Source organism: Zootermopsis nevadensis, unplaced genomic scaffold (assembly GCF_977971745.1).
Source record: "Zootermopsis nevadensis isolate Lab colony 2312 unplaced genomic scaffold, Znev_1.0 Znev_ptg000006l, whole genome shotgun sequence".
In the NCBI taxonomy this organism is placed as follows: Eukaryota; Metazoa; Arthropoda; class Insecta; order Blattodea; family Termopsidae; genus Zootermopsis; species Zootermopsis nevadensis.
In genome coordinates this window covers 2,728,514-2,755,861 of record NW_028259138.1, presented here as the reverse complement: position 1 = coordinate 2,755,861, position 27,348 = coordinate 2,728,514, and the positions used below count along the sequence as shown (strand labels likewise).

General features: G+C 40.6%; 1 protein-coding gene across 5 annotated transcripts in view; it reads right to left on the bottom strand.

Annotated features, from left to right (window-relative positions):
* Positions 1–27,348, bottom strand: part of Myb (proto-oncogene like protein Myb) — a 76,225-nt gene that overhangs the window by 31,786 nt on the left and 17,091 nt on the right. For 4 of the 5 annotated variants that reach the window (XM_022069284.2, XM_087343556.1, XM_022069282.2 and 1 more), the window contains exons 2-6: positions 12,319–12,451; positions 8,070–8,219; positions 4,712–4,944; positions 3,271–3,550; positions 2,046–2,266 (exon numbers count right to left, since the gene is read on the bottom strand). In XM_022069284.2, coding sequence (XP_021924976.2) covers positions 2,046–2,266; positions 3,271–3,550; positions 4,712–4,944; positions 8,070–8,219; positions 12,319–12,451 — 1,017 coding nt within the window. Of the gene's footprint in view, positions 1–2,045; positions 2,267–3,270; positions 3,551–4,711; positions 4,945–8,069; positions 8,220–12,318; positions 12,493–27,348 lie in introns of all 5 variants that reach the window. The other variant, XM_022069283.2, reaches the window with a different exon arrangement.

Sequence of the window (27,348 nt, the reverse complement as noted above, 5' to 3'; positions counted from 1 at the left end):
TCTTACTGCTGACCAACCAAATTGTCAAAGTAGGTTCTGCCAGGCCTGCCATGTAATCTGACCAATGCTTTGAGGTTAGTTTCTTACAGCATGTAATATGTATACAGGGCAAGTCTAAATGATGTTCCTGATTTGAAAGACATGCTACTCACGTTTAATGAAATTCAGATGCACAAAATTGACACCAATGGAAAGAGAAACTCTCCAAGTTTTGTTTCAGTGCATCACAGGTATTCAATGTGAACCCCCTTGGTAACTTGGCACACATCCAGCCTGTAGTCGAGTTCCTCCCAGACACGTTGCAGCATATCATGATCAATTGCTGCTGTGATACGCGCTCGCAGATCAAGCAAAGTCTGTGGTAAGGGTGGCACGAATACTCTATCACTGACGAACCCCCACAGAAAAAAATCACAGGGTGTCAGGTCCGGTGAACGTGGAAATCCAGGACAAAAAAGGCTCCACCGTCTTCGATGGCAGCCATTTTCTCTCATATCGCCCCTGGCAGCAAACAGTGTTACTATGCGGCCGCGAAGTATACCAACATAAACTGGGAGAGTTTCTCTTTCCATCAGTACCAATTTTGTGCATCTGAATTTCGTTAAACGTTAGTAACATGTGTTTCAAATCGGGAACATCATTTAGACTTGCTCTGTATATTAACCTTTCACATCATAATGCATGTCACATTATAAACACAATTGGTTGTCACAATCTTTCCAGCACCACATCTATGACATATATCAAAGACAAAATTATGGCAGCACATTCTGAGATTTTTTATATATTTCAAACTACTAGTCTGACATCTTCATGAACATATAGGGCCAACATTTCTTTAGATGTGGTCACGGCTAAAAGTTGCAATACGCCCATTATAACTGTAATGTCATCTATTCACATGTAACAACTCAAGAACTGCTGAATGTATATTCATTAAATTTGTGACTGTGAATTATAACAAAATGGAAATGGAAAAAATTAAAGAACTACAGTAAGGCCCCGCTTTTCGGCGTTCCGCTTTACGGCGATTCGCTAATACAGCTGAGTCAGAGAAGTGCATCCGGCGCCATTTTCTCGTCGCTGATTCAGTCTGTTTACAGCTTTTGTGCGCTGCGCGTCTCCGTATTTCTGGCAATTTTTCAGAGTTATTACAAACTGTATATTTATGTAATATTTTTGTGTTACTACAGAGTAATTACAAAGACGTCTAAGGGTAGTAGCGATAAAAAGAGGAGTCATAAGCCTCTTACTTTAAATGCCAAGTTAGATATAATTAAACTTCGTGAACAAGGCATGTCTATGGCCGAGATAGGACGTAAGCTAGGCCTAGCTCGCCAAACTGTTAGTGCCATCGTGAACGCTAAGGAGAAAGTGTTAAATGAAATTAAAAGTGTCACACGAATGAACTCTAAAGTCATAAGAAAAAGAGATAGCCTTATTGCTGACATGGAAAAACTTTTAGTTGTGTGGATTGAAGATCAAACGAGCCACAATGTGTGTACTACTGATATTCATTTTACTTTCATATCGTTTTCTTAGGCCTAGCGATATTGTGCACTTACTATATGATAGTGTAAACATCTTATTAGGCTTTGATATGCATTTGCAATTGAAAAAAGGCAAAGATCCGCTTTACGGCGAGTTTCGCTTTACGGCGGGGGTCTGGTCCCTAACCTGCCGTATAAGCGGTGCCCTACTGTAATTAGATGATAGAAACTTTGGGTCAATACCTGAGTTTGGTCAAGTACTGAAGACTACCAAGAGTGTATGTATTTGCCTAGGAAGCACAGAAACATAATTTGGTTTATATGCCTAGTTGTCATTGTGGGAGTGGGTATATGGCCAAATGGCACCGTGCCTTACTACCAGAGCTGGAATTTGCCGAGTCTGAACAACAGTTCTGGGCACCATCCACCAGCAGACAGGAAAATTTGGATATCCTCCCATTCCATAACAAATACCAATAACAGTAGTCAGTTTACTTTGGTCATGACAAAGCAATGAAGCCATAACAATGCAAATAACTGAAACAAAACACTTACCTGAGTGGTGAAAATATCTGTGATGACGTTCTGTGTTGAGGGGATTGTGGCTTATATTCCTGCTCATAATTAGGTGGCATATTTTTTTCAGCTGGCTTAAGAGTATGTGACACCTGGCATACTACAGGACTTGCAGATGGCACTGGACTTGGGCCAGTCTGAGAGTATCCAGCACTTGAATGACTCAATGTATCATAATACTCTGGAGACCAATCAGTGCCCTACAAAAGTAACACAAAAAATTACAACAACAACAAAATCACTATAAATTCTTCAGTAGCCTGTCTTGTGTGAACATTCAAACAGGAAAATATCTTGTCTTTAGGTTTTCACACTCAGAGTTCAATATAAAACTTTGGCTTTTGAGGTTAATCCACTCTAATATTACAAGTTATCCACTGTTTAGGCAAATATTGCAATTGCTATCTTCAGGGTGATATTCTGGAAGCCTTACATAAAGCAAGCAGTAGGCGGTAAGAGGGATGTGAGAGATTTGACTGTCACGGCTAAAGACCGAGCTACTATACAACTGGATATCAGGATGGCAGACAGATTTTGCATTTTAACATTAACGATCTTACACAGCAGGTAACATTATCAAGCAACAAAGAAATAATAATATTATTATATTCCAATAGGTAAGATGGCAACTTGGCATACACTGTAACAAATAAACACACAAACTTATACAAACAGAAGCACTTCATAAACAATATCAACACAAAGACATCTTCAGTGAGTGGAAATATTCAAAAACTGAAGTCTAATGAACAAATCCACACACACAACTCTGAGAAATAATTCATCTTCAAGTTCCTCTATTGTCAAAGAACAACTACAGTGTAAAAAGTCAATCTATTTAGAAGGTGTGGGGAATATATCAAGAATCAATGGGGAACATTATCAGCATTTCCTGTACTGTGGGCAGTAAACTTCACTTTACAACTTTGCTGCAATCTCACTATTGCTGCTGCTGCTGACCAAATAGGAAAGGTGGCAACCAATGCCCTGGAACAGCTGCCAAAAAATTTCCTGTGTCTTCTGTTATATCTATTAAGTAAACTCAGTCAGCACTAATAATTGATGGGCAGTTAACAATTATTAAACTACGGAATATTTTCCACAGAGCACTCTGGTCTAGACATTTTTAAATAGCCCAATCTGGTCCCTAAAGCAAAAGTAATTGCCAACCATAGTTCAGCATCACCAGGGAGTCTGCTCTTACCTCATACACGTCCAAAGTAATAGCTGCAAGTGTTGGGTATTCTCCAACAACACCTTGTTGTACAGGAGACTGCTGGGAACCTTCTTGGTAGCTGGGTGCTGCAGTCTGGTATTGTACGCTGCTCACTGACTCAATACCACTATAACCATCTGGGGTACATGCTTGGGCTTTGGCCTTACCCTTGCCACGTTTTGCTTCTACTGTTACTCCCGTTTTTTCCTCCGACTCATACTTTCGACGCATTGTAGAGTTCCAGTGATTCTTAATTGCATTATCAGTCCTTGAATCAAAAGAATAATATGTTTATCTTCAAAATAAACTTAATCTTGAGGCTTCAGACATATTTTAAACCCATGACCACTACAAATAACATCTTGGTCCAACACTATTCCCTACACTCCAGAGCCTGGAAGGACCACAGAGGCTGTTTCTATGTGAAGCATGGAGTACCACCCCTGCAAGCAATCAAATCCCAACCATATATCCCATAACCATTCATTTTACTGACTGACTTGGTTCAACCACATACAAGAAAAAAAGATAATCATGAATAGTAATTTGCAAAGGCTGTTACGTTTGGAGACATGCTGCAACCATTAATCAAAACACAGTAAATCTAACAGTCTTCTAAGTCTTACTCATGACTTAAATCACTCAATTTTAAGTGCAGTTGGCAGGGCACACTCATGTATAATTATGTCATGAGTCACATTAGTTTAATTCACTCAGCATGCAGATAAACTAGATGTTTCACCAGAAAAACAAATTCAGCTGATGAAAGCCTAGCATTTATAAAACAAATGATTTTCTTTAATCCTGACCTATATGAGTTATCTTCTGTACCAACTGAATCTTTTAGGCATACAATTATAGTCTCTTGCACAACACATCATACATAGTGGAGTGAGATAGGCACAATTTCTAAAAGTGCTTGGCAAACAGACTTGTGAGAGCTCCTCTGAATTTTTTCATGCATGTGCTGGGTAACATGCAGCATGGAAGCCCTTTTTGTCACAAGACCCTCTGTCTCTTTCAGATGATCATTCCAATGCATCTCAGATCTGTAAATCAGTGCTGCTTGCTTTGGGTACACCTGGCTAAATTTCAAATGAAGAGAAATAAGATGCAGCATGCACCTCATACGTGACTTTGACCAAACAGGAAGAACATTTGGAGAGTTACTATACTAAATGCAAATGTGCACAGCTTAATGTCTGCTTTCATTTAGCATATATAGTATTTTATTTCATATGTCATTTAGAGCCAGACACCCTGCCTAAGGAATGTCACAGCAGTCAATTACATGCCATAAAATTTGATATCAAACTCGCATGTGGCAGAAGCAAAAAAATGAGAACCACTGCCCTCCTAGACAATCTGAAAGTACAAATTAATCCAAATCAACTCCCTCAGAATCCTCAAAAAAATCCAAACACCACACCTGCCAGGAAGCAGTTTAGCGATCTTGGCCCACTGGTTACCCCACTGACGGTGGGCTTCATAGATCACCCTGTCTTCATCTTCTGTCCAAGCTGTCTTCTTGATAGCAGGATTTAGATGGTTATGCCAACGTTCACGACACTGCTTCCCAATCCGTCCCTTCAGATGACGGGCAATGAGTGTCCATTTCTTTGGCCCATATCGTTTCACCAGTTCAACAACCTTTTCATCCTCCTATCATAAAATGAAAGCAAACACACAAACATACAAGATATATAGTTTTAAACAGAAAACTGTTACATACAAAACTCACAATGCTAACTGGTACCTATTTTTCTGAGCCACTTCTGCAGCCATACAGGGCAGCGGAAAATACTTTCTCATTCATGAAAAGTATATACTGCTCAGTAGGATTTGAGGTTTTCATGGCAGTGAGTCTGAAGATGGCTGTCTTCTGGGTTGTTGCACTGCGTAGTGTGGTAGAAATTTACTGACATTTCAGAGGTCCTTGCTGCCTCCACTTCTACCAGATTACAGAACACAACAACCCAGAAGACAGCCATCTTCTATATACTACTCAATTTCATGACATGGTACAGAGGAAAATGTACTACACAAATAAACTACTGCAACTCATTATTATAGTTATTTTTACTACCACCACCACCACTCACTTTTTAAACAGTAAGTCTTCAGGGACACACACTTTTAACCCATGAAAACAACATCCTAACCCCACACTATTCCGCAACCATGGTTTACACCCACACCCGTGGACTGAAAGAACCAGAGGAACTTCTTATGTGGAGCGTTACTCCTGCAAGGATCACATCACAATCAAGCACCCAATAACTAGTCATTTTATTGACTGAGCTATCATGGTTTCCCAAATGAGATGGGAAAATGATGATGAACAATATGAAGGAGAGAATATGAAAGGAGACTGGAATGGCTCATTTAAAGGTACTGCCCAGTATTTATCTGAAAAATCTGAGCGAAACACAAAAGAACCTCAGTCAGTACAATCCGGAGCCTGGACAAAATTTGTGCTAAAAACCGTCTGAGTACAAGTCAAGAAAGTTGCAGCTGCACCAACTGCCCAGTTCTTCATCAATTTTGTGTAACTAGTCTTGAAGCAGTCAGCAACTTTGTCTCTACTAGTATCTTTTTTATGTTCAGCTGCTCTGAGAGAGAATGTCCTGCTTCATGTGATCTGCTACTGATTCAGATTGCACATCTGAAGACATCTTCAGAAAATCACACATTAATTTAAGTCATATTAAAAAAATTATGGGCCTTCCATTTGTTATATTTTATTGTTAGTGTACTCATGCTCACTCTACATAAATGGCCACTTGGTGGCTGAATTAGCATGCAAATACACACACACGCGTGCACGAAAAATTCAATTGCTGGGTGTTCTTTATGCTTTTGCATAACAAAGATCATCTTATGTGCCTGTCCATGAAATTCGCGTTGCACATTGTTGCGCAGTGGCCTTGAATCACATTACCGCAACAATAAACCGATTCCATTCTACGATGACCTCGTAGCACTCACAATAACCTTGGGCACAATCGATATCATTGCTGTAATTTTTACTCCCTTAGTTGACCCGGGATTAGGCATAAAGAACGCCCTTAGAATTTTAACGTACTCCTAAAACTACACATTTTCATCATCATCCTTTTTTTTGCAGCTATTGCTACTGCTTTCTGATTGTTGTCGCCAGTATTATTACAAACCCAATCTTCGTAGCGCATCGATCATCTGCAGGCAAAAGATGACACCCCACAAAGGGCCTCCTCACGCCAAGGTCAAATATGTAGGAACGCGGGAATGAGTCAGTCACGAGTCGTCTTCTTCCTCTTTTGGTAAACGAGTCACGCCTTCTTTTGAATCGCCAAACGGTGCAAATTAGCTTCAACTACTGTACTCGTAATTGTTTACGTTGATAACATGCTAAATAAGGCTCATACACGCTCAGAACATACCATAACGAAAATGATTCGGGCCTCCATCCGATTTCCAAGAATCGAAGGGCGCCTATTAACTCTGAACATGATCTCAGTTGTAAAATAACACAATAGTGGAAACATGAAATACTCCACAATACGTTACGCACGAAAACAAGTGCACAATTTGAATTTATGTTAATTTACTGCAGGTACAAATCAACTCTAAAAGTTCGTGACGATGGTGAGTTATTTGAATAAAACTTGCATTGGATATTTTCCATCGTCTAGTAAAATAATAAAATAGACCACGACGTTTCGGAGATGGGGCTCTATCTCCGTCTTCAGGTACCTACTCTGTTAAGCCCAATAGATAGAGCTAATCCCTATCTCCGGACAAAGTAAAAAGTGAAAGTACTCGGAAACGTCGTTCTATTTTATTATTTTACTAGACCATGGAAAATATCCTAGGCTAGTTTTATTCATACAAATCAACTGTTGAAAAGTTGATTTCAATGCACATAAAAAAATCCTTCATTTTATTCCGTTTAAAATTCACCGTACCCAAAAAATTTAACATAAAAATTGTACATCTTGAATGCAAACAATATTTTATGCCACGTTTCGCGCTGCATTCTGAGAATTCTAGTTCAACTTCAGGTTCATGTAAAGCAGGACCGGTAAGAACTGAAATTAAACATCTCAACAACTTTCGTGTGTACACCTAATATCGTCACACAAACGGGTTCCAATATGACGAGTACGCTGTATTTCTTTTTAACGTGGCACCATGTGAAGAGATTACTGCTGTGAACAACTCCAGCCCTGTAGGTAACGTGGTATGAGAATAGTGTGCACATTATCAACAGAGCGATTTGCACGTAGAGAAAAATTTATGATATGAATTCGGTGACGAACGTACTGAATAGATTGAGAAGCGCAAGTATCAGCGATTATAAGTTTAGAAAACACACAAGATGCTGTAGAAGAGGATTGTTAAGAGTTTAATGTATTTTCTGGTCTTTGGAGATACGCAAAATAAATGGACGTCAACACCTCCAAGTTAAAGACAAAGTCAATGTAGCTTAAAAAGTTTAGATATGACAGACTGCTACTGCGGAGACTTCTGTGCTGTTGCTCTGTATGCGTACGCATCGAAACGTGGTAAACCTCCACAAGACCAATAGGATTTGAGGTTTTCACGGCGGTGAGTCCAAAGATGGCTGTCTTCTGGGTTGTAGCGCCGCTTAGTCTGGTAGATGTTCACCAACGTTTCAGAGGTCCTTGCTGCCTTTCTGGCGATCGACCTTGTGATGTAGGCAGCAAGAACCTCTGAAACGTTGGTGAACATCTACCAAATTACACCATATTTCTACTACATGCATCGAAAGTCTGATGACGCACCTCTTTGGTCCAAGGTCCTTTCACCAACTCCGGATTGACGACCTTCTGCCAGCGCTGCTGACACTGCATATCGGAGCGATCGGGGAAGTGCCGCGAGATGAGGTCCCACCTCTCGTTATACTCCTCCACCAACAGTTTTAACTGCCCATCCTGCAACAAAACATTTCGCTGCTACCAGGGTCCGTCACCTTTCTTTCACATGGCCCCAAAATATGACCGACCACACTAGCCCCTCATGATGTAAACAACCCGTGAGCCTCACGTATTTTATCTGTAGTTTAGTTAATGATGCTGTCACTATCTCAGACTATACAGCGACGAATTACAGGATTCATTGCAAAGAATTGCAAAGAATTGAAAAGAATATGGAAGGAAAACGGTCATGGTCTTTTTTAAGATTCTCACTCATTTGCCTGGAAAGCCTGAGAAAAGTTATAAGGAATCCTAAAGATGATAGCTGGTCTCTGGGCCGAGATCTGACCCCGAGACCTCCACAGTACGAAGCAGGAGTAAACACAATGAGCATGTGTCTTTTATCAGTCTGTAGCTGACATATGAAAATAAAGAAGTCAATGTGATGGAATACATTTCTTTAGCAGAATACTGTACTGCTTAAAATTACTAACACTGCCATTTTAATTATTATATTATTAATTCTGTCATTTGTAAATACTTAGATAAAACCGTTAATTTTCATATCAACAACGAATTACATATAAATGCGTACTTTCAGGCTTCAAAGCCAGGCGAGCACCCTGATAAATTTGCTGACCTCTTATTCACATTTAACTTGGAACAGAGAACCTGCGAAGACCATAGGGCCAGAACCTATTCACAGGGACAGACTCTCGAGAGTGAAGCTGGGTTATATCGCAGCAGGGGCACGATCACTCTTTCTTTGACACTCGCTACGAACTCTGCTGTAACTCAGAATCTTCTCTAGGTTCGAGCTCTGACAGCTGATAATTGTATGTACCGACCCAAGAAGCTCATCTACTCATCCAGATCCTGGACCAAGCCCTTGTCTTGACAATTTTCCTTGCATCTCGGCGTGTTGCAGCCAAAGTCATTCGGCGTGCAAGTAGCCCGAAAGATAATTTCACTAATGAAATATTAAGCTAGCAGTAAATAATATTTCATAGTAAACTCGATAGCATTAAGATGGATCTTAGAACGATGTCGTTGGAATGAGAGGTGAGTAGAACTACCTCAGGATCAAGTCCAATGGCGGGCTCAAGTATTAACAGCGCTGGACCTTCGGATTCTGCTACTACAGTACAGTTTATATTTCATTAACGAATGTCGGCCCAGAGACAGAATATCATACGAAACTATTTCGAGGTTTTACTCTTTTCCTCCAGGCTAGTTGTGAGCTATCATAAAACCGTCCACAGTCGCTTCTTTCTACAACCATTCCAAATCAACTGGCAATCATGGCACTCCTGGGAAGCACCTTATGGGAGATTTCTTAAGCTATAGACAGTTGATAGGACTCCTTGGACGAATGATCAGCCCTTCCCAAGGCCTCTCCGTACCTACACAGAACATGACCTGATTCTAAAATAAACCAAGAATTAATAAAACCGTGTTTGACCGGTTTTAATGACGCCGTTCTAACTGCAGGGTATATGACATCACAATATAGGAAAAATGAGAATGAGCAGTAAGCAGATAGGGGTTTGAAAATATGTGGTCATAGCATGTGTCATGACACTGCCCAGAATTTGCCTGAAGACCGTGGAAGAACACAAAAAAACTACAGTACAAAGTAGGTCGACTAAATATAAGTAAGGAGAGTCGCCGGTACACCAGCCTTCTTGCTATCAATATGTATAAACACTTGTTTAAAATCTGGTGGAAAAGAAGCCATTCAAATCTTCTCAAGAATTCTTCATCCATAACATTAACACGACTTGAAATGCACGCATAGCGTAACAATTCCGGCGTGCTACTGTCTCTAGAATTTTAATTCTTGAATTTTGATTGTTGATGCTCTCTGATAAAAACTGCAGAACACGCAGGGTAGATAAGCAAAGGACCTCCAGTACAAAACTTGATCAAAATCAGTCCAGTGGTTCTCAAGTTCTCACACAGCATACAAATTTAAACCAATTTCGAATTGTTGTAAATGATAATTCTGGAATGCTTCTTCAGTGGTGGGTTATACACGATGTTGCGTCGAATTAAAGAGGATGTGAAGTAAGTCCGAAATGACCTGCGTTTGTACGCAGGGGCTGAGCAAAAACACGAAACATTGCAGATAGCTCGTCACCGAATCAATATTCGAACCTGGGGCATTCGAAATACAAAGCAGCAGTGCCAATTAAAGAGACTATCGACGTCTATTTAACCACTTACACCCTGTGGTGACTATACGTATCACGTGCTTAATCATTCACAGACTACTCTCACATGATTCTCAGAAGAAGAAAAATTACTTCTTCAACATCATTAACAAAGCAATCTGTAACTGTGACACGGTTTTCTTAGAGGTAAGGACTGAATTTTTTTAATATTATTTATATGAGTTTCGGCGTCTGAGGGTTAAATCAGGTGTTACTCTAGCATGATAAAGATTTACACTATTTAGTGCAGACGCCCAATTCCAAATTTCACCTAAATGCGCTGAGCAGGTTCCGAAATTAAATATATGGACAAACTACCACCACGCTGCCTGTTCAAACTGGCAGGCCGGACGACTACGCCTAACCCATCACGTTCCAAAGCTTCACATTACAGTCACATACTAATTTTCTGCCGTGCTGATCAGGATTACGATGCAATTCGGGAAATAATCCCATCATTCTTAAAGGGCTGTGTGACCGAGCCGGTTTGCCCACTTGCGCCCGCCACATCTTGCACGAGTGCAATCCCCCCCATTGTACTCCACATACCCGAACACACGGTTCTCACGCGAGGGAAGGTCCGACACAACACCAAAACCAAACAGGACCACAGCTGATGTCTCGGTCATAAGGACCGGTTTCGTGGACCTCGTACGAAACTTTCTTCTATAAAATCTTAACTTCTCCTCTGACTGAAACACAATCGTTCCCTGCCATTTTACCTCTTATAGGCATTCTATTGTTCCTGCCATCAATAAGACCAACATGGCATTCAAGCGAACTTGTCAGACAGAAGGGACACAAAGCCACTTAATGCGAGATCCTGATTTTTTTATAACAGGTCTTATAAAATATGCAACTTTTGCTGAAGTACTGTTTAGCACAATATAAAGCAGCAAATGGAGGCCGAACGTAATCTAGCGTTAATAGTTTTCGGTGTGATAGCGAAATCTAATTATGTGCTGCAACTACGACCATTGCAATATGGGCTACGAGTGTAACAACAGCATATGTGACGTTCTAAACCGGGAACTGACTACGAAATGTTGAAAAGTATGGGAACTTGCACTGCACAGTCTTTTGAACAGAAAAGGAGTAATAAGTTCACAGACAATAATTTGGGTTATATGGGAAAAAATATCAGTGTTCTTTTATTGTATGTTTCAAAACCTTGTTCAAGAGCACTCATACACGAAACGAAAAGATTAAATAAATAATAGACGCTGCATATATCAGGAATCTATCTACCCCCCTCGTTCCTCGCAACCAGAGCTCAGAACTACAAGCCAATTCAAGACACTGACCCCAAATTCATACATCTATGCTTCCTACAAATATAGTTATACTCACCACCAGTCTGTGGCAGTAATGCTCTCAGTATGTGAAAAATTGGGGCAAGGAAACCAAGAGTCACCGAAATGTTCTCACTTAAATGTTCATAAGCCACTCCTCTGCACATCACAGAACAGTCGCCATGTCTTAATACACATTTTTTTTCAGTTACTTTTGATTTTTAAAAAATACGTTTTGAGGTCAAAAGAATGCCAGGAAAGGGAATCTCTGATCTAAATCAATTAAAAATAAATTAGAGACATTAAACATTATCAACATCCCTAACCTAATTGTGACACGAACTTCCTGCACGCCGGTCCTGATTACTAACGAAATGCCGACGGGCACACAAACTATCCAAATGGAAAAACACAACACGAAACCCCTGTTTTGATTCCGATAGTCGACATGCACAGTAACTTACGACAATCCGGTCCTAATTCCCACTGCATTCCTAGCCGAATGGGACGGCAGAATATCACACACCGGCCCGGTTCCTGCTGCAATGACAATGGGAGACGACAGCAATACAGAACACAAACTGTAATCTTCGCAATGGAGCGTTTACTTACTTCATTTTTACTCCAGCGGCCCTTGTTGATGGACTTGCGGCCTCCACTCCGAACTGTAGGCGGCATCTCATCGGCAGCGGATTCATCAGACACGTCCTCCTCGCTCGAGCCGCTGTCATAGCCGGAGCGGGACCTCAAACACATACAGATCAATCTGTAGCACAGACTCTCAACCTGTTAAAGAATACACTACTCTTGTTACTAGGTAACTGACTACGGGCTGGATGAATGGGATTTGACTCCCGGCAGAGGCCAAGATATTTATCTTTGCCATCACGTCCAAACCGGCTCGAGACTCACCAGGTCCAGGGTTACTTACCCGGGAATAAAGTGGCAATAGATGGATGGGCCGAGTGGTCAGCTTCACGCATTTTTATATCCTATTTTTCTAAAATGAACTTCAATACTGTCCTCCAATTTATGCCCGGAACTACATTCTTACATCTTCCCTTCAGATTTTCCGACCAACATATGCCGCATATTTCTATTCACCTTATGCGTGCTACATGCCAACAAACTATATGAACTACTTATAATCATGGCATCGAGACACTAATGATATTGCAATAAAATGCATTTCTAAAAATACTATCGCTATCTGAAAAGTTTAGTTTATCTAGGCGTGACCCATAATGTTGTTGACAAAGAGTTATGTAACTCGCTTGTTAACAGGCATTCCAGGATGTGGTAAACATAAATTATGTTAACCAAGATATTTATGACACAGATAATAGTAGTTACAAAGTTCGCCTGGCATTTCCAAAAAGGATTGCAAACATGTGATTAATCTCAACAAACAATTTCTAGTCACCAGGCTGTGGTCTCCCTGTATGTACACAGCCCCTGCACTCCCAGCAAACAACCACCGTCGGCCACTATAATACATTTCCGCTGTTTAAACAAATGAACGGATTCACTGCTAGGTTACTAGTTAACCAGAGTGAAGGGTCTTCCGCGACTGTTCAAATACATCAAACAATTCAAATTTAAGCCAATTAAGACTGTTCAACAAAACATTCTTTTGGGTTGTGACGTTTCCTGAAAACCAGATATAATGGTTATGTAGTCATGACTCAGTTACCAAGCCTCGTAAATGTATGTTACAATAAATATTTAAGGATGTGAGAACACTAACTTACTCGTTAGTCGAGTCTGTACATGCCTGGGACAAAACACGTTAATGGAATGATCTGGAGTACACATTTTCCAAATATGTAGCTGCGACTTCGCATAACTACCAAATTATTTCAGATGACAATGACAGCAGATGCAAATCTATTTTCCCACCCACACGGTAGCTGTGGGAAGTCAACTTCTGTAGATAGCGAATAGTGTACTTAAAAACTGGAGACAGAGAGAAATTAATGACGGAACAATTGAACGCTAACACCGTCGCAAAGGTATTCAAACTGCAGTAATTAATTTACTGTATTTTGTTAAACATCGAAAAATGTTTCAAAAAAGTTACAGGCCAGATGTAGATATTTTATTTTCTGTATTTAGTCTCTATACAATGAGTATTTTATCAAGTCTGTAAGTTCTACATAAGTTCATGACAGAGACATAGTTCCATTTAACAAGATATGAACCAAAATTTAATTACCATGACATTTTTGTGTATACACCCCCCCTCCCAATTATATTTCATCTTTATCTGTTTAGTAGTTTCAGAGTTACGCTGGAGGACAGAGAGAGACGGACACATTTTCATTCGTATTTCGTAATCGGGAAGTCCCAGATACACATCTCGGCCTGAAGACAGGCTACTCGGATGGTTTTCGTGGTTTTCCTCAGTCCAAGGCAGATACCGGGATCGTCACATGTAAATTTCAAGTAATTCGCCAGTTACCATCCTCGCATCAAACCAGTACCAAGAGCTCGCGATATTCAGTGAGTGGCATCTGAGCTTCACGAAAACATATTAATCAGTGCTATTGCCACTGGTCGCTGAATCAGGGAGCGAACGACGTACGTAAAGACATGCAGATCACAGAAAAAAAAATGGCCACAACACATTTATATTATTATCAATAAAAGTAAAGCTGCCCCACTTCACGCCGTGTAGGCGCTTGAGGGGGGGTAGAGGTGTAGGTCCTACTCATTCTTGACTCGGCACTAGATGGGGGTGAGTGGTCAGCATCACGCCCCGGTTGTGCTTTACTTCCGGGAAAGGACCCCGGTACCCATTAGATAGGAGGCTGGGTGGGCTCCAGAACCGGTCTGGGCGCAGAGGCTAGAGGAAAAATCATCTGCCTCCGTCGGGGATCGAACCCCGATCGCCCAGTCCGTAGCAGTTACTATACTGGCTGAGCTACGCCGGCACTTTAAATCAGAGACTTAAACACCAAGTTAAGACTACTCAGATGTTATATTCTCTCCGTGCTTTTATGCGGCGCTGAATCGTGGACGTTGACCGAAGCTGCTTCAAAAAAGTTGGAGGCCTTCGAAATGTGGTTGTACCGACGTATTCTCAGAATTTCCTAGACTGACCGTGTAACCAGCAAAAACGTTCTCGAGAAACTCCGCAAGGACGTCGAGGTTAAGACCATAAAAAGAGAAAGTTGGAATATTTCGGTCATATCATGAGAAATAGTGATAGATACGGGTTGCTTCAGCTGATAATGCAGGGAAATTATTCGGAAAGAGGGGACCTGGCAGGCCAAGAATCTCCTGGCTTCAGAACCTAAAAACTTTGTTCTCGATGTCCACTGGAGGGCTGTTTCAAGCAGCAGCCAGTAAAGCTCAAATTCCTATGCTGATCGCCAACATCCGGAACGGATAGGTACTTTAAGAAGAAGATGCTTCAATCACTGACACGAATATTTTTATAATATAAGTGTTAACAATTAACTAAAAGACCAAAACTTTTTTAAAATTCTAGACAAAGGCAAGACACATCTGCTTCGTAATAAGAAATGTAACCATGTGGGCCTGAAAATAATCCAAAGTGACTGAAAAATGTTGCCCAGAACTGAATTCTACATTCTTAATTATATAAACGTATTGTGACGGAATCTTCGTTCGTTTATAGACGTTCACTAACTTTAATGACTTATATCCTGTCTTCACCTCACCGTCTCCGACTTCACTTCCTATTCATTCCTATCTGGCGACTGTGCCAACACCAGGATCAAAGAAGAGGAAACCCGACATGGCATACGTCACCGCTGAATGAATCTGAGCTGTGCCACTTCCCACGCATAGATTGGGGCACCGGAACACGACCATCGAAACGCAGATCCTGGCATTGTGCACGACACAGGAAAATCCCACAAAACCCTCTTCGCGCCCTCCATCAAAATCACAGCCCTCTTCAAGAAAAGAACGAACCGTGACTCATTTTATACGAATGCACTAATGAATGGCTCAGAGAGACTCTGGTAGCAGATCCCAAAATTCCGAACACCATTAATACCACGGCCCGCCACTGGACACGACCCTGTGTCAATTTTATTCCACCTAACAAGCTACTCCAAGATTCATGGCAATGTTCGCCCTCCATCTGCTCTAAGTCTTCCAAATGTCGCTTTCTAGGTCTTCACACCAAAACAATTAATGTTAAAAATCGTATGTAACAGGGCTCCCGCTAATCACTGGTAAAAGTACAGAGCGCAGTCTGAAACATATTTTCTTAAGATGCATCAATACTTCTCAAAACGTTTTTGCCCTAAAAAGAAAAATATATTGACGGAACCCCAAATCAAACCAGAAAACAGCCGATATAAAACAACTTACAGTGTGGGGCTTGGATGGCAGAAAAGGATATTGCAGAGGAAATTACAAGCAATCTGATACTTCTTTCTGAACAGAATTCACCCTACAGATTCAAGCATATGAAGGAAATAGGCATCGTATAAGTTATCCCCACAATTACTTGTCATGTTCCTGAAAATGTTCTTGCTATCGAGCTGCGCTGACCAGTGTCCACCTCTGATCGATCAATGGCACACTTTTCGTACACAATAATCATGAGACGATCTGTCCCTTAACTTTCAATACATCTTGAGCGACATACGCCCTACATTATATTCTTGAGCCAGGCTGCATTAAGTTGAAGATAATCCAATCGGAAAGATAGCTGAATCACCATATGTGAATGTCCTGTCGGCGTCATACATCACAATTCACCTTAACGCGAGTTAACATCCGCTAAGAATTTCCGGAGGAAACACGGAACGGAAAGCACACTAAATACTAGTCCCCAATGCCTGTTCACTTCAGTATGCAAGTAGTGTACTCCAGGAGAGAAGACTGTTCAGTAAACCATTACTTGTGAAAATCATAATTTTTTAATAAGTGGGGCAAGGGAGTCCTACACGTCTGCGCGTTCTGTGATTTGGCATCCACCTTTACCTCTTCTGGTGTGGTAGACACCACCGCCACAACACAACAAAATATAAATAAATGTGACGACTTGAGAGTGTTTCGAAATTTAAGGATACCTGAGTACAACATTAAAAAACAGAATGAGGTTCGGTAATATAATCACTGGTAAAGATATTTTGAAAATGCTTCTCATTCAATTAAAAACTTCATCCCGTCTACTTTCTAAAATTCTGAATACTCAGATATGGAAAACAAATTTGCCACTTGTGTGAGTATGAAATGCAGTGTTTTACTGAGAGAAAAAAATATTAATAAGTTTTGTAAAACAAAATGCCCAGGAAAACACAGAGAATCAGGTAACGTTATGTCAAACTTCAAGACGAAATTCCCAGTCAGAAACGTCATGTGAACATAGGTCCGATTCTCAACGATTTAGGAGCTACTGATAAAAAAATTCAAGTTGATATGACCAAACAAAAAAACGATACAGTTGAACTTCCAGCATCACAGTACACCCCCTCCCCAAATTTCAGCTGGCACGCAATTCCTGAATGAACAGTCCCCAGACCAACAGATTGATCTTGATGAGCGACAGAATTGGCCAACATATTCACCGGACCTCATTGTGCTAGATTTCCAAGTATGGGGTTACATGAAACACGGAGTATTAATTCAAAGTAAAAAAAGAAAGGAATTATTTCTTTAAACTTTCGATGCTGAAAGATATGAACGGCCTTGATGTTTCTCTTAAGCTTCAAAGCACCCTGAATGTCAAACACCCGCAGCTCCGTAACCGTATGAAGGATGTCTTGTATCTGCTGATGAACCGAAGCGCAAATTCTTGTCGGCCAGCTATAAGTACGTTAATGCTCATATACCGGGTCTTCAATTTATGCGGCAGCGGTCATGCTTGCATTGCGTGCTCGGCCGGGTGCACTGTTGGTGTGGGAGAGAGAGATAGCGCGTTCTTCCCATGAGTCACCGGCGAATCAGTTTCATTGCGTCTCTCGTTGCGGATTGACGTTGATAATATGGTGTATAGTTTTAAGCAACGTGTGTTCTTAGTCGAAACATATGTCAAATATTCATCCTACAGAAGATTCCGCCGTAAATTTCGCAGACTTTTCCTGGTGTAAGTGTTCCTAGCAGGTCCATGACAGAGAGATTAGTAAAAAAAATTGTAGTACGGGATCAGTTTTGGATAAAAAGAAGTACAGGAAACGGAGTGTATTGACGGAAGAGAAATTGGATGAAATTGGAGCTTTCTTAGGAAATCTTTGGCACGTTTAGATGCACAATCTGGCGTGTCATTGGGATCTGCTCACACAGCAACGAGACTTCTGAAATTGCGACCATATAAGACCACTGTTGTTCAGAGACTCACAAATCCTGACACTGGTGCTAGGATTCGTTTCTGCAATTGGTTGTTGGGATCCGTGCATGATGGGATTGTTAATCCAGAGCTATTGTTTTTTAGTGATGAAGCATGGCTGCACTTAAGTGGATATATCAACACTCAAAACAACCGCTACTACAGTTCCGAAAATCCACATCACTTGCATGAACGTCCTCTTCATGACATTAAGGTTGGAATAACATGTATTAGTGACGAGAAATATTCGTAGTTCCCTGTTACTAGCGGCACTGAAACTAATTCGCCTGTGACTCACGGGAAGAACGCGCTATCTCTCTCTCCCACACCAACAGTGCACCCGGCCGAGCACAATGCAAGCATGACCGCTGCAGCATAAATTGAAGACCCGGTACATCACGTTTGGACCCTGAACTGTCGCATCCGAACTGGGGACCACTTATTGAGAATCTCTTGGAAGATTATTTCAATAAGGATCTTGGGCAATGTGTGTCAACGTTGCCCTCCATTGGGAGACCCTTATGGCTATTACTGCAAAGACTACTGCATAACCAGACCATCGCTAAAAGCATTGCGTCTGTTGGTGTATGTCTGTTCACGCCTGAGTGTAATGGTATTGTAAGTGCGGAGACAGTGGATCTTTGAAGCAACAGAACGAAACCGGGAACTCTTTAGTAATTAATTCATGGGAGGTCCATTTGCCGAGGCCTTTACATGCACTTCGAAAACTAGTATCGATGGGACAACGCTTTCACAACCTATCGGAGGCAGTCACGCTGTCGCCGGTCTTCACGATTTGGTTTTGGCAGTCAATGATCCAGGCGTCTTAGCACAACTACTATTGCTGTATCACCATCTTCATTTTAATAGTAAGTAATAAAGGAGTAGATTGAAGATTGTTCTTGGGCTTTCACTCTTAAACGCTGCCCTACTCAATAGCTCCAAGGCCACCAGATAAGATTGCATCAGCTCGGCAGATCTACAGTTCAGAATTCTGACGCGGGGAGTCAAGGGCTCATCGATTTCCTGCCAGGGATACGACAGAGCAACGCTTTAGAACGCAATTAGAGCAATTACAAAGAATTTGATGACTTTGCTAATGTGACTGATAGGAACCAGCCCTCAGTATTCCCTTACGTCGACACAATGAGAGAAATAAGATAGTCCGTACTTATCAGATTGCCTCTTGGTGACAGTACACTGATGACATACCAAGAGGGTAGGTCCCACCATGGTTGAGAGGACGAGCTAGTACCAAGTCCCACGCCGCAGCCAAATTGGATGCACAGATAAACCACACTCCGGTATCCAGTAAAGCGAGAGTAGAAAATATACAATTCACAAAAACATTCTATGCCAATTTACATTCCTATATGGTATTAATGCTCGTATAATGCAGATACAAATCAGTTCCTTCGCTTCTATTTCTTACCCAGAACTCTCATTGGAGAATTAACCGCTAAATATTCTCAATGCAAAATATTACTCGAGTATATCTATCATTTGAGACTTTCACGGCGGCTGAATGCCATCAAATACTCTCGGGCGTTCAGCAGTCTCAATAGAGTTAAAACCCAACATTGTGACAATGGCCCTGATGATGGAGACAGTCTCCAAAACGTTAGTGTCAACTCAACATTGCGAAGGCCGATCGATCGCCCGAGAGTATTTTATAAAACATGCAAGTCTGCAACTGAAAACTTACAAATCAAATACAAGAATTCATGACACAGATTCACAAAGCCTCTTAGCCGCGAACGAATGTCGGGCCATCATCACCAAACATTTTCTAACTAAATTCTGTCGTAAAAATAAAGCATTCTCTTCATATCGTCCCAGACATATCAATGCAGAAAACTGATCTCGCTTGAAGAAAAAAATGGACACGCCTATTCCAAATAATGTGTCGCGCTTTCACATAATGTGGAACAGAAGAGAAAAGCGATTAAATATTTTCGTCGCAAGACTGCCGTCTTCTGAGTTGTTGAGCCGTGTAGTCTGGTGGAAGTTGCATCCATCATCAGGGCGATGATGGAAGCAACAAGGGCCTCTGAAACGTCAGTTAATTTCTACCAGACTAAATAGCGCAACAACACAGAAGACAGCCATTTTCATGCTATAATCTATTGAAGATATCTGTGTGCGAAATACTTAAGAAAGTATCTGCACTTAAGATAAAGAAAAATGAGGATGGCGGCATATTTCATGAGGAGCTTCATAATCTCTACGCTTCGCCAGACATGAAGAGCGTAAACAAACCAAAGAGGACAAGATGGATGGAACATACACAGCACGCACAAGTGAGATAATAATCTTTTATGGAAAACCGAATGGCACAGACTACACGGAAGACAACGGCGTAAACTGGAGCACAATATTATAAAGAAACAGGGAGCGAGAATTTCATTCAGTTGGCTCGGAATAGGGTCCATCGTCGAATACGGCAATGGGCCTCCGATTTAAATAAAAAGCGTGGAAATACTTTATCAGCAGAGGACTCTGGTGCTCAAATCCATCTTTATAAAAAAAAATGGCCGTTATGCAAAAACGTTAATACATGACACAAAACTGATGCATTAACATACATAATTTGAACTTCACACAAAGCTAGAATATAATATATATTTAAGAAAATCAAAAGAAACACAGTCTCTGATTATGCTGTGTGGTATTTGTAACGTGGTTCACTTGTATGTGCAATTAATGAATATCAAGGCCAATGAGGCACTCAAGATTTCAAAAAGTCGTTCCGAAAATGACCAATCTTCCTGAAATGAGTCCGATAAATCCATGGTTTATCTGTACGTGCAGTAAAACTACGATCTCCAGCCATTTCCTGAACTGAGACAGCATATGGTAAGAACAATGGCCTTGGTTTAAATACATTGAATAAATGGGCCTGGCTTTTATTGTCGAGTTCCTTTGGTAGCCAAATTAGGCCCACATGGCTCATATAAATGAAATAACGATTACCTCCAACTGTCTGAACTTGGGATATAAAGACGAGGGAAGAGACCACCACCAAGAAAAGCCCAACCTAACACGACGTCATGGCGTATGTCCGTCGGCGCGTGCTGTCAAATGCGGGCCGGAAAACCAAGTCATCCTTGGATAAGCAAAGAACCCACTCAAGCTTATCACAAAACCCGCAACCGTTGAAGCCAGCACGTGGGAGATCCGACTTCGGTGAAGGAGTGTCCTAAAACACTATAAACCTCATGGCACTAATTGCTCTGCATTATGAAAAAAACACGGGGTGAGTATGGTGTCTTCGGGGAGTGCCGCGAAGTGGAACGGCCCGTGCCGGTTCGCGAGTCCGAACCGGACGGAGTCAAGATGTCGAGGATCTAAGACAATGATCACTACAGCGTGACATGGGATGGCCAGATGGAAAAGGTAACATTTGCTTCCCTGCCATATCCCTACCAGAAACTTGCGTTCAAGTAGGGGGGCTTTATCAGCTTCGGCAGATGTCCCCGTCACATGGCACGAGCCAAAATTACAGCGCCACATCTAAAAGAAGTGTGAAGGTCCACGACGTTCGAACTAAAGAGTTCCCAAATAAGCTCAGTGTCAGCCATTGGTCTTCATGTTGATAAACGTGAACTGTACGAAACGTCAAGCATTTGGTTTACCCAGAAAACAAGTTAATTAAAATGTGTATGAACAGACCTAGAGTACAAATTTTCTGGTATACATGCTGAATGATATGAAACACGAGTGCCTTATGGTAACCGCCTTCCAATAGCAGAATCAATTCACTAAACATCTACTTTTATTCACACCATAAACTTTTACCTCTCATTCAGAGAGAAGAACGCATAAGGTGGTTTGATAACGAAGCGCTGAGGAAGGCATTTGGATGAAAGGGAAAACTAAGTAAGGAAAGGGGATGACAAGAATTAGATAATAAGGATATTTTTTCCAATGCGGGCAGAACATTAGCACGCATTAGAAAGATAAGCTACTGTACTTGCTAGCCAACAGCAGTGATACGTGTTACAAATTCTTCTGGTCAAGAAGCTGATCAACAGTAAGCATTATACACTGCATTCATCAGTGTTCCCCGAAGTGTTCCGCAGAACACTAATGTCCCGCGAGAACAGAAGACGTGTGCCGGGCAATTCACACACTACATATTTTACTCAAAATTTACAATGTCTTAAATTTCTGGATAAACGTGTCAAAAACGTATGCAAATATTGGACACAACATTACACTGGAAACCTTTCGAATATCTGTGGCTTTTCTTTTTTATCTATATGAAACTAAAAAGGTGCCCTAAATGTTTACACAAAGAGACAAGATCCTACGTCAAAAGGAGCAGCACCCAACATCCAAGGAAGTAATATGAGCAAGAATGTGAATTTATCTGGAATCGGCGATAGTGTATCTAACATACAAGAGTTTATCAATGAATCTTCAAAGACTTCATTCACAACAAGACTCAAGGTTTTTTATCATGCATGTCTGCAAGTGAAAATTCCAAAGACAGGGTTTGGAAGAGGCGAACTACGATTCTATACGTCGTTAAGAGAAAACAAGCAAAGTATTAGATAGTATTAAAAATATAATAAAATTAGCCGTCAAACACAATATAATATAATTAAAAGATTAAAATATCATTTTACGTTCCCTATCGAGTACTCGATTTACATGTGGAACATACACGACATGTTTCGGCTATATATAGCCATCATCTGGTGTTATGTATATAAACTTTTCACTGAATTACTGATATTTTACTGATTTTTAATGTTTTTTAGTTTTCAGTTTTCTTATGATGTTCTTGTCCTTTATATTGTTTCTTCATTCGTTGTAGTATCACAGGTCACTAATATGTTATAATATCTTATAAAAGTATTAGATATGTATTTGAAATTATTCGATTCAAATCTCGACTTATTAATGCCTATTGTTTTCAGAGTGAATAAAGAATAAAGAACCTCCAAATAGATCATGACTGTTCCATCCACATTTTGACGTACAATTCAATGACCTTCACAAATCGTCCCAGCTAAAGGAAGCGTGTGAGGGGGAAAAACTCCAGAATCAATGCATCAGTATATAATATATATAGCAGGTTAGTTCAACGCTAGCACGTCAATTACATTATTGTATTAGGAAGGTAAGTATACGGTACGAATCTCAGCCGGACCATAGGTATCCTGGCAATCTTCGTAGGTTTCCAAAGTTGTTCCTGGCGAATGACGTAACAGCGTTTTGCAGCAGGCTGTGTCTGCTTACCCACCGACCATTTACAGTTCACAGGGCATGACCACGATAGTCTTGACTCAGCAAGGCACTGAAACTTGCCACGTAATTTATAACAAATTGTAGAACTGGGTCAAGAATTTATATTCCCTAAAAATTAAAAGAATTTATCATTACGCAGGAGAGTAACTTCGATGCGTAATATGTAATACCTGTTCTGACATATTCCTAAGCATTCTCTAAGTATGCTACAACATTTAAGTATACATTTAAAATATCCGCACACGTCATATTTTCACACTCCACAAAGGGTGGGTGTTCATGGACCTGCAGTAGTTTTTTTCGTTCTATCTCAATGGACTTGTAATTTAAATAAAAGTGTAATATTAAGAAAAGTGAGATATACAAATAAAATAATCAAAACAGAAACAATTTTTTAAAACTCTGTGTAATCCAAACTGAAGCAATGGTGTTCATACTTCGCGTCAGAAAGCCTCCGAAAGATTCTATATACTTAAAACCAGGCGAATACAGACATATGCCGGCTAGCCAAAGATTCCCACTGGGCCCCCAAACCTGCAGTTGTACGTTCCGCTCCGACAGAGCACCCATGTGACACATCGCAGCTGCCGCACCCCACCCCCACAACGCACGTGCCCCCTAATACCCACCCTCATCATAAAAGAGGGTGCTTACAACAGCGTTCTTCTATTCTCATCCAAAGTAATCAGACCCGTACATAACAGATCGTGACGCGGGTGTTATCAGAAGATTCAAAATCTGTAGATCACAAACTAAACGCTTAAAGGCGGATTCCACCAATGAATCTTTCTAAAATTAAATATGCAAACACTTCAGAAACATATGAGCAAGCCTGAATCTAAAACAGAAGGATCAAAATATGCTACAAAACTACAATGTTCCCCGTTTTGCATGGTAATGAAACTAGTGCCTTATTCTGAGGGAAGAAAATTACCATATCTTCATACTCGTCACCACGAGAACCTGAAATCCCGGACTGAGAGTTTTTCGGATCAAAGTGTCGGGAAACGATGATCACAAAGAAGACGTGAGAGGATGGCATTAAAATGGGCTTATGAGGGTTTGAATTGAATTCAACTGACTTAGGGCAGGGTCCAGTGGCGAACTCTTCTGAACACGATACAAAACACCCAAGTTTCATAAAATGTTTCAATTTTCATCATCATTCTGAGAGACCAGCTTCTTATCCACGGGATTAACTATCCTAAAATGCAACTAAAGTTAAATTACAGACAGAAGAAAGTACAGATGGGTGGATAATATTAAAATAAGCTTCACATAAATGTGGATTTGAATGCCTGGATTCGATTTAAATTATTCAACATTTCAATACAATTATGAGCTTTCATGAACACGGCAAGAAACCTTTTGAATCCATAAAAGACGGTAGCCCAAAATTATTTACAAACTTCGAAACTGCCAGCTTCTCAAGCTCTCTGCGCCATGGCGTTCAGGTTCCCTTACAAATAACTATCAACTCAGAATAGGCCCAGTGTATATGGGAGGATAATATTAATACGGAACTTAGATAATAAAGATGCGAATTGACTAATGATGTGATCCAATGACGGGCGTTAATTAAAACAGCGATGAACCTTTGGGTTCCATAAAAGCGAAACACTCTGAACAGACTGAACTGTCCTTAGTTAAATTTAAATAACGTTTCAAGGAGTTACCTACCTTCAGGGTGCAATTTATTGAAGAAACTTCAGAAAATTGTTACGTCGAGTGATCAAGAACGTAGCTGTTCGTCTTTCGGAAGTTGCACAACAGAACGGCGATCATACTGAGCATGTAATCCATAAAGGATAAACCCTCATGGACTGTTCTTTGTGTTTACACACACCATTAAATGAATATTAAACCTTTTATTTAATCTTTCAATCTGTCACTTCATGCTGCACTCCGTACTATTTTACTTATGGTTTGGTTACAGCCGCTATCAGCAACTTGGTATATATAGCGTCGAACGATATATTGATTAATATATAATGTACTGGTAAGGTAAAAAAGGAAGCGACTGTGACCTGATTAAGCAATTGCCTGGACTTAATTAGTTTGACTAACGAAACATGCATACCAACTAAAAATGTGTTCACTTTTTGATGAGTATAAAGAAATCCATGAAATATTAAATAGCCATAGAAAGTTTCAAGAGATATGACCCCAAGTCTTCCAGTTCTCTTAATTCGCACGCATGGAATCTGCATGTCGGGACAATGAAACCAGGCTCTGCCACACACACAAAGGCTGTCATGTCTTCGCCAGCTGCTGCCAGCACACGCGCGCACACACACACCTGCACTGCCCTCACCAAGACGTCAAAAAATTGTCAGACGAGTTCGTTACTACAGACTTAACCTTGGGAACGCAATGGATATACTTTTGTACCATTCACCCAATTTCTTACAAACAGCAGCCAATGAAATCAAGTAGAATGTGTAACAAGGATGCCGTGATAAATAATACAAAGAAAATTTGAATCGGTAAAACCTCAGGGAAAGAAACCACGTGGAAGACCTAGGTGTAGACTGGAAAACATACATGTGCACATAGCATAACAATTCTGCCGTGTTCCCTCTCTTGCTGCCCTTAGATTTTCAATTCGTGCATGCTGTCTTGCAGTATTGTAGTTAGCAGCGTAGTGAAAGAACGCTTTATCCTCCAAAACATGAACTTTGACCTCTGCAAATTGCGTCAGTGACATCTGAATTACCCGAGGCAAAGACGTTTGAGTGAACGGTATGTCTAGCTAGAAGTCTGCATGGGCCGAAATTTTATAATTTCACCCGGCCAGGCCCTAGAAGTATTCTGACCCAAGCCCGAAATTTACCTCCAAATATGTTATTTGTGCCCCACCCTAATACAAGAACGCCTACTATTACGTTACAGTTGTCGCAAAAATTACTGCTGACTTGATAGTCGTGGCCTACCTAAAATATTTGTATAGTGAAATGTAAGACGTCACAATGAGTAAGTGGCTGTAAGTGTTAGTTTTACTGCATTAAATTTTCTTTCAGTTGGTCTTCTAATCATACCTATCAATAGGATACATGGCTCAAAAACTCTACGTAATAAATTAAAGGCATGAGCACCTCTAATTCAAGCAATGGACTCTCAAACTAGCTTCTCTCTCTCTCTTTCTGTCGCAGTTTAATGTTGCAGCTTCTGAAAGCTGAGGATTCTCACGCGGGACTCGATTGGACCGGCTGCTTCCCACGATACGTACACCGTCCCATTCACAAAACGCGGTGAGGAGAGGATATGGGGATGAACCACCCTCCAAGGGTACAGAGACTTTCTACCTCAGCCCATCTCCTGCCTACAGGCTTTCTTTACCTTACATGTTACAGGACTGGACGAGATTTCTCAATTTCGATCCTATGCTGATCACTTCTTCCGGTAATGCCTTGCTTCTCATCACATTCTCAACAATACAAGTGGAAGGCTTCAAAATATGTTCATTTCTACGTTCCGTTTTCCATTGGTCTAACTGTCCATTTTACTACGGATCCAATTCTAATCACAATGCACAACCACAAATTACTTTCCATTTTATTTATTTAAATATTCACCACATCGCAAAAATCTTGCGAATAAAATTTGTAGATCGCGACGAGATCTACGTATATTTTGTCATCGGCCACTTTAAGAGCTTTTTTTAATGAACATGTTCGATATGTCTTCATGTGAAGTAAGCCATCCTTTCTGCACAAACGCTTTCTTAATTAATTATCCAGTTAAATATAAATACCACTTCACAGGTGCTGGTACAGATCCACATACTGACATGAAGTAGTATTACAAGACATTCTTTTCAGTCTTGGGCGTATTTATTTTCTTTGGTTCAAATCCAGGTTTGAATTCTTTTAACTCTGAAAAGGCACATCAGAGATAAATAAATCCAAAACTACAGAATAAAAGGCAGGAAAAATCCAGAATTTCCGCACATAAGATCGGCATGTCGGTGGTCTAGTTAGCGTACTAGTGTAGTACCCGAGTTCGAACCCAGAGGTCGCATTATTCACATTACAAAAAAACATGTGACAACATAATGACAACCTATTCCATTAAGA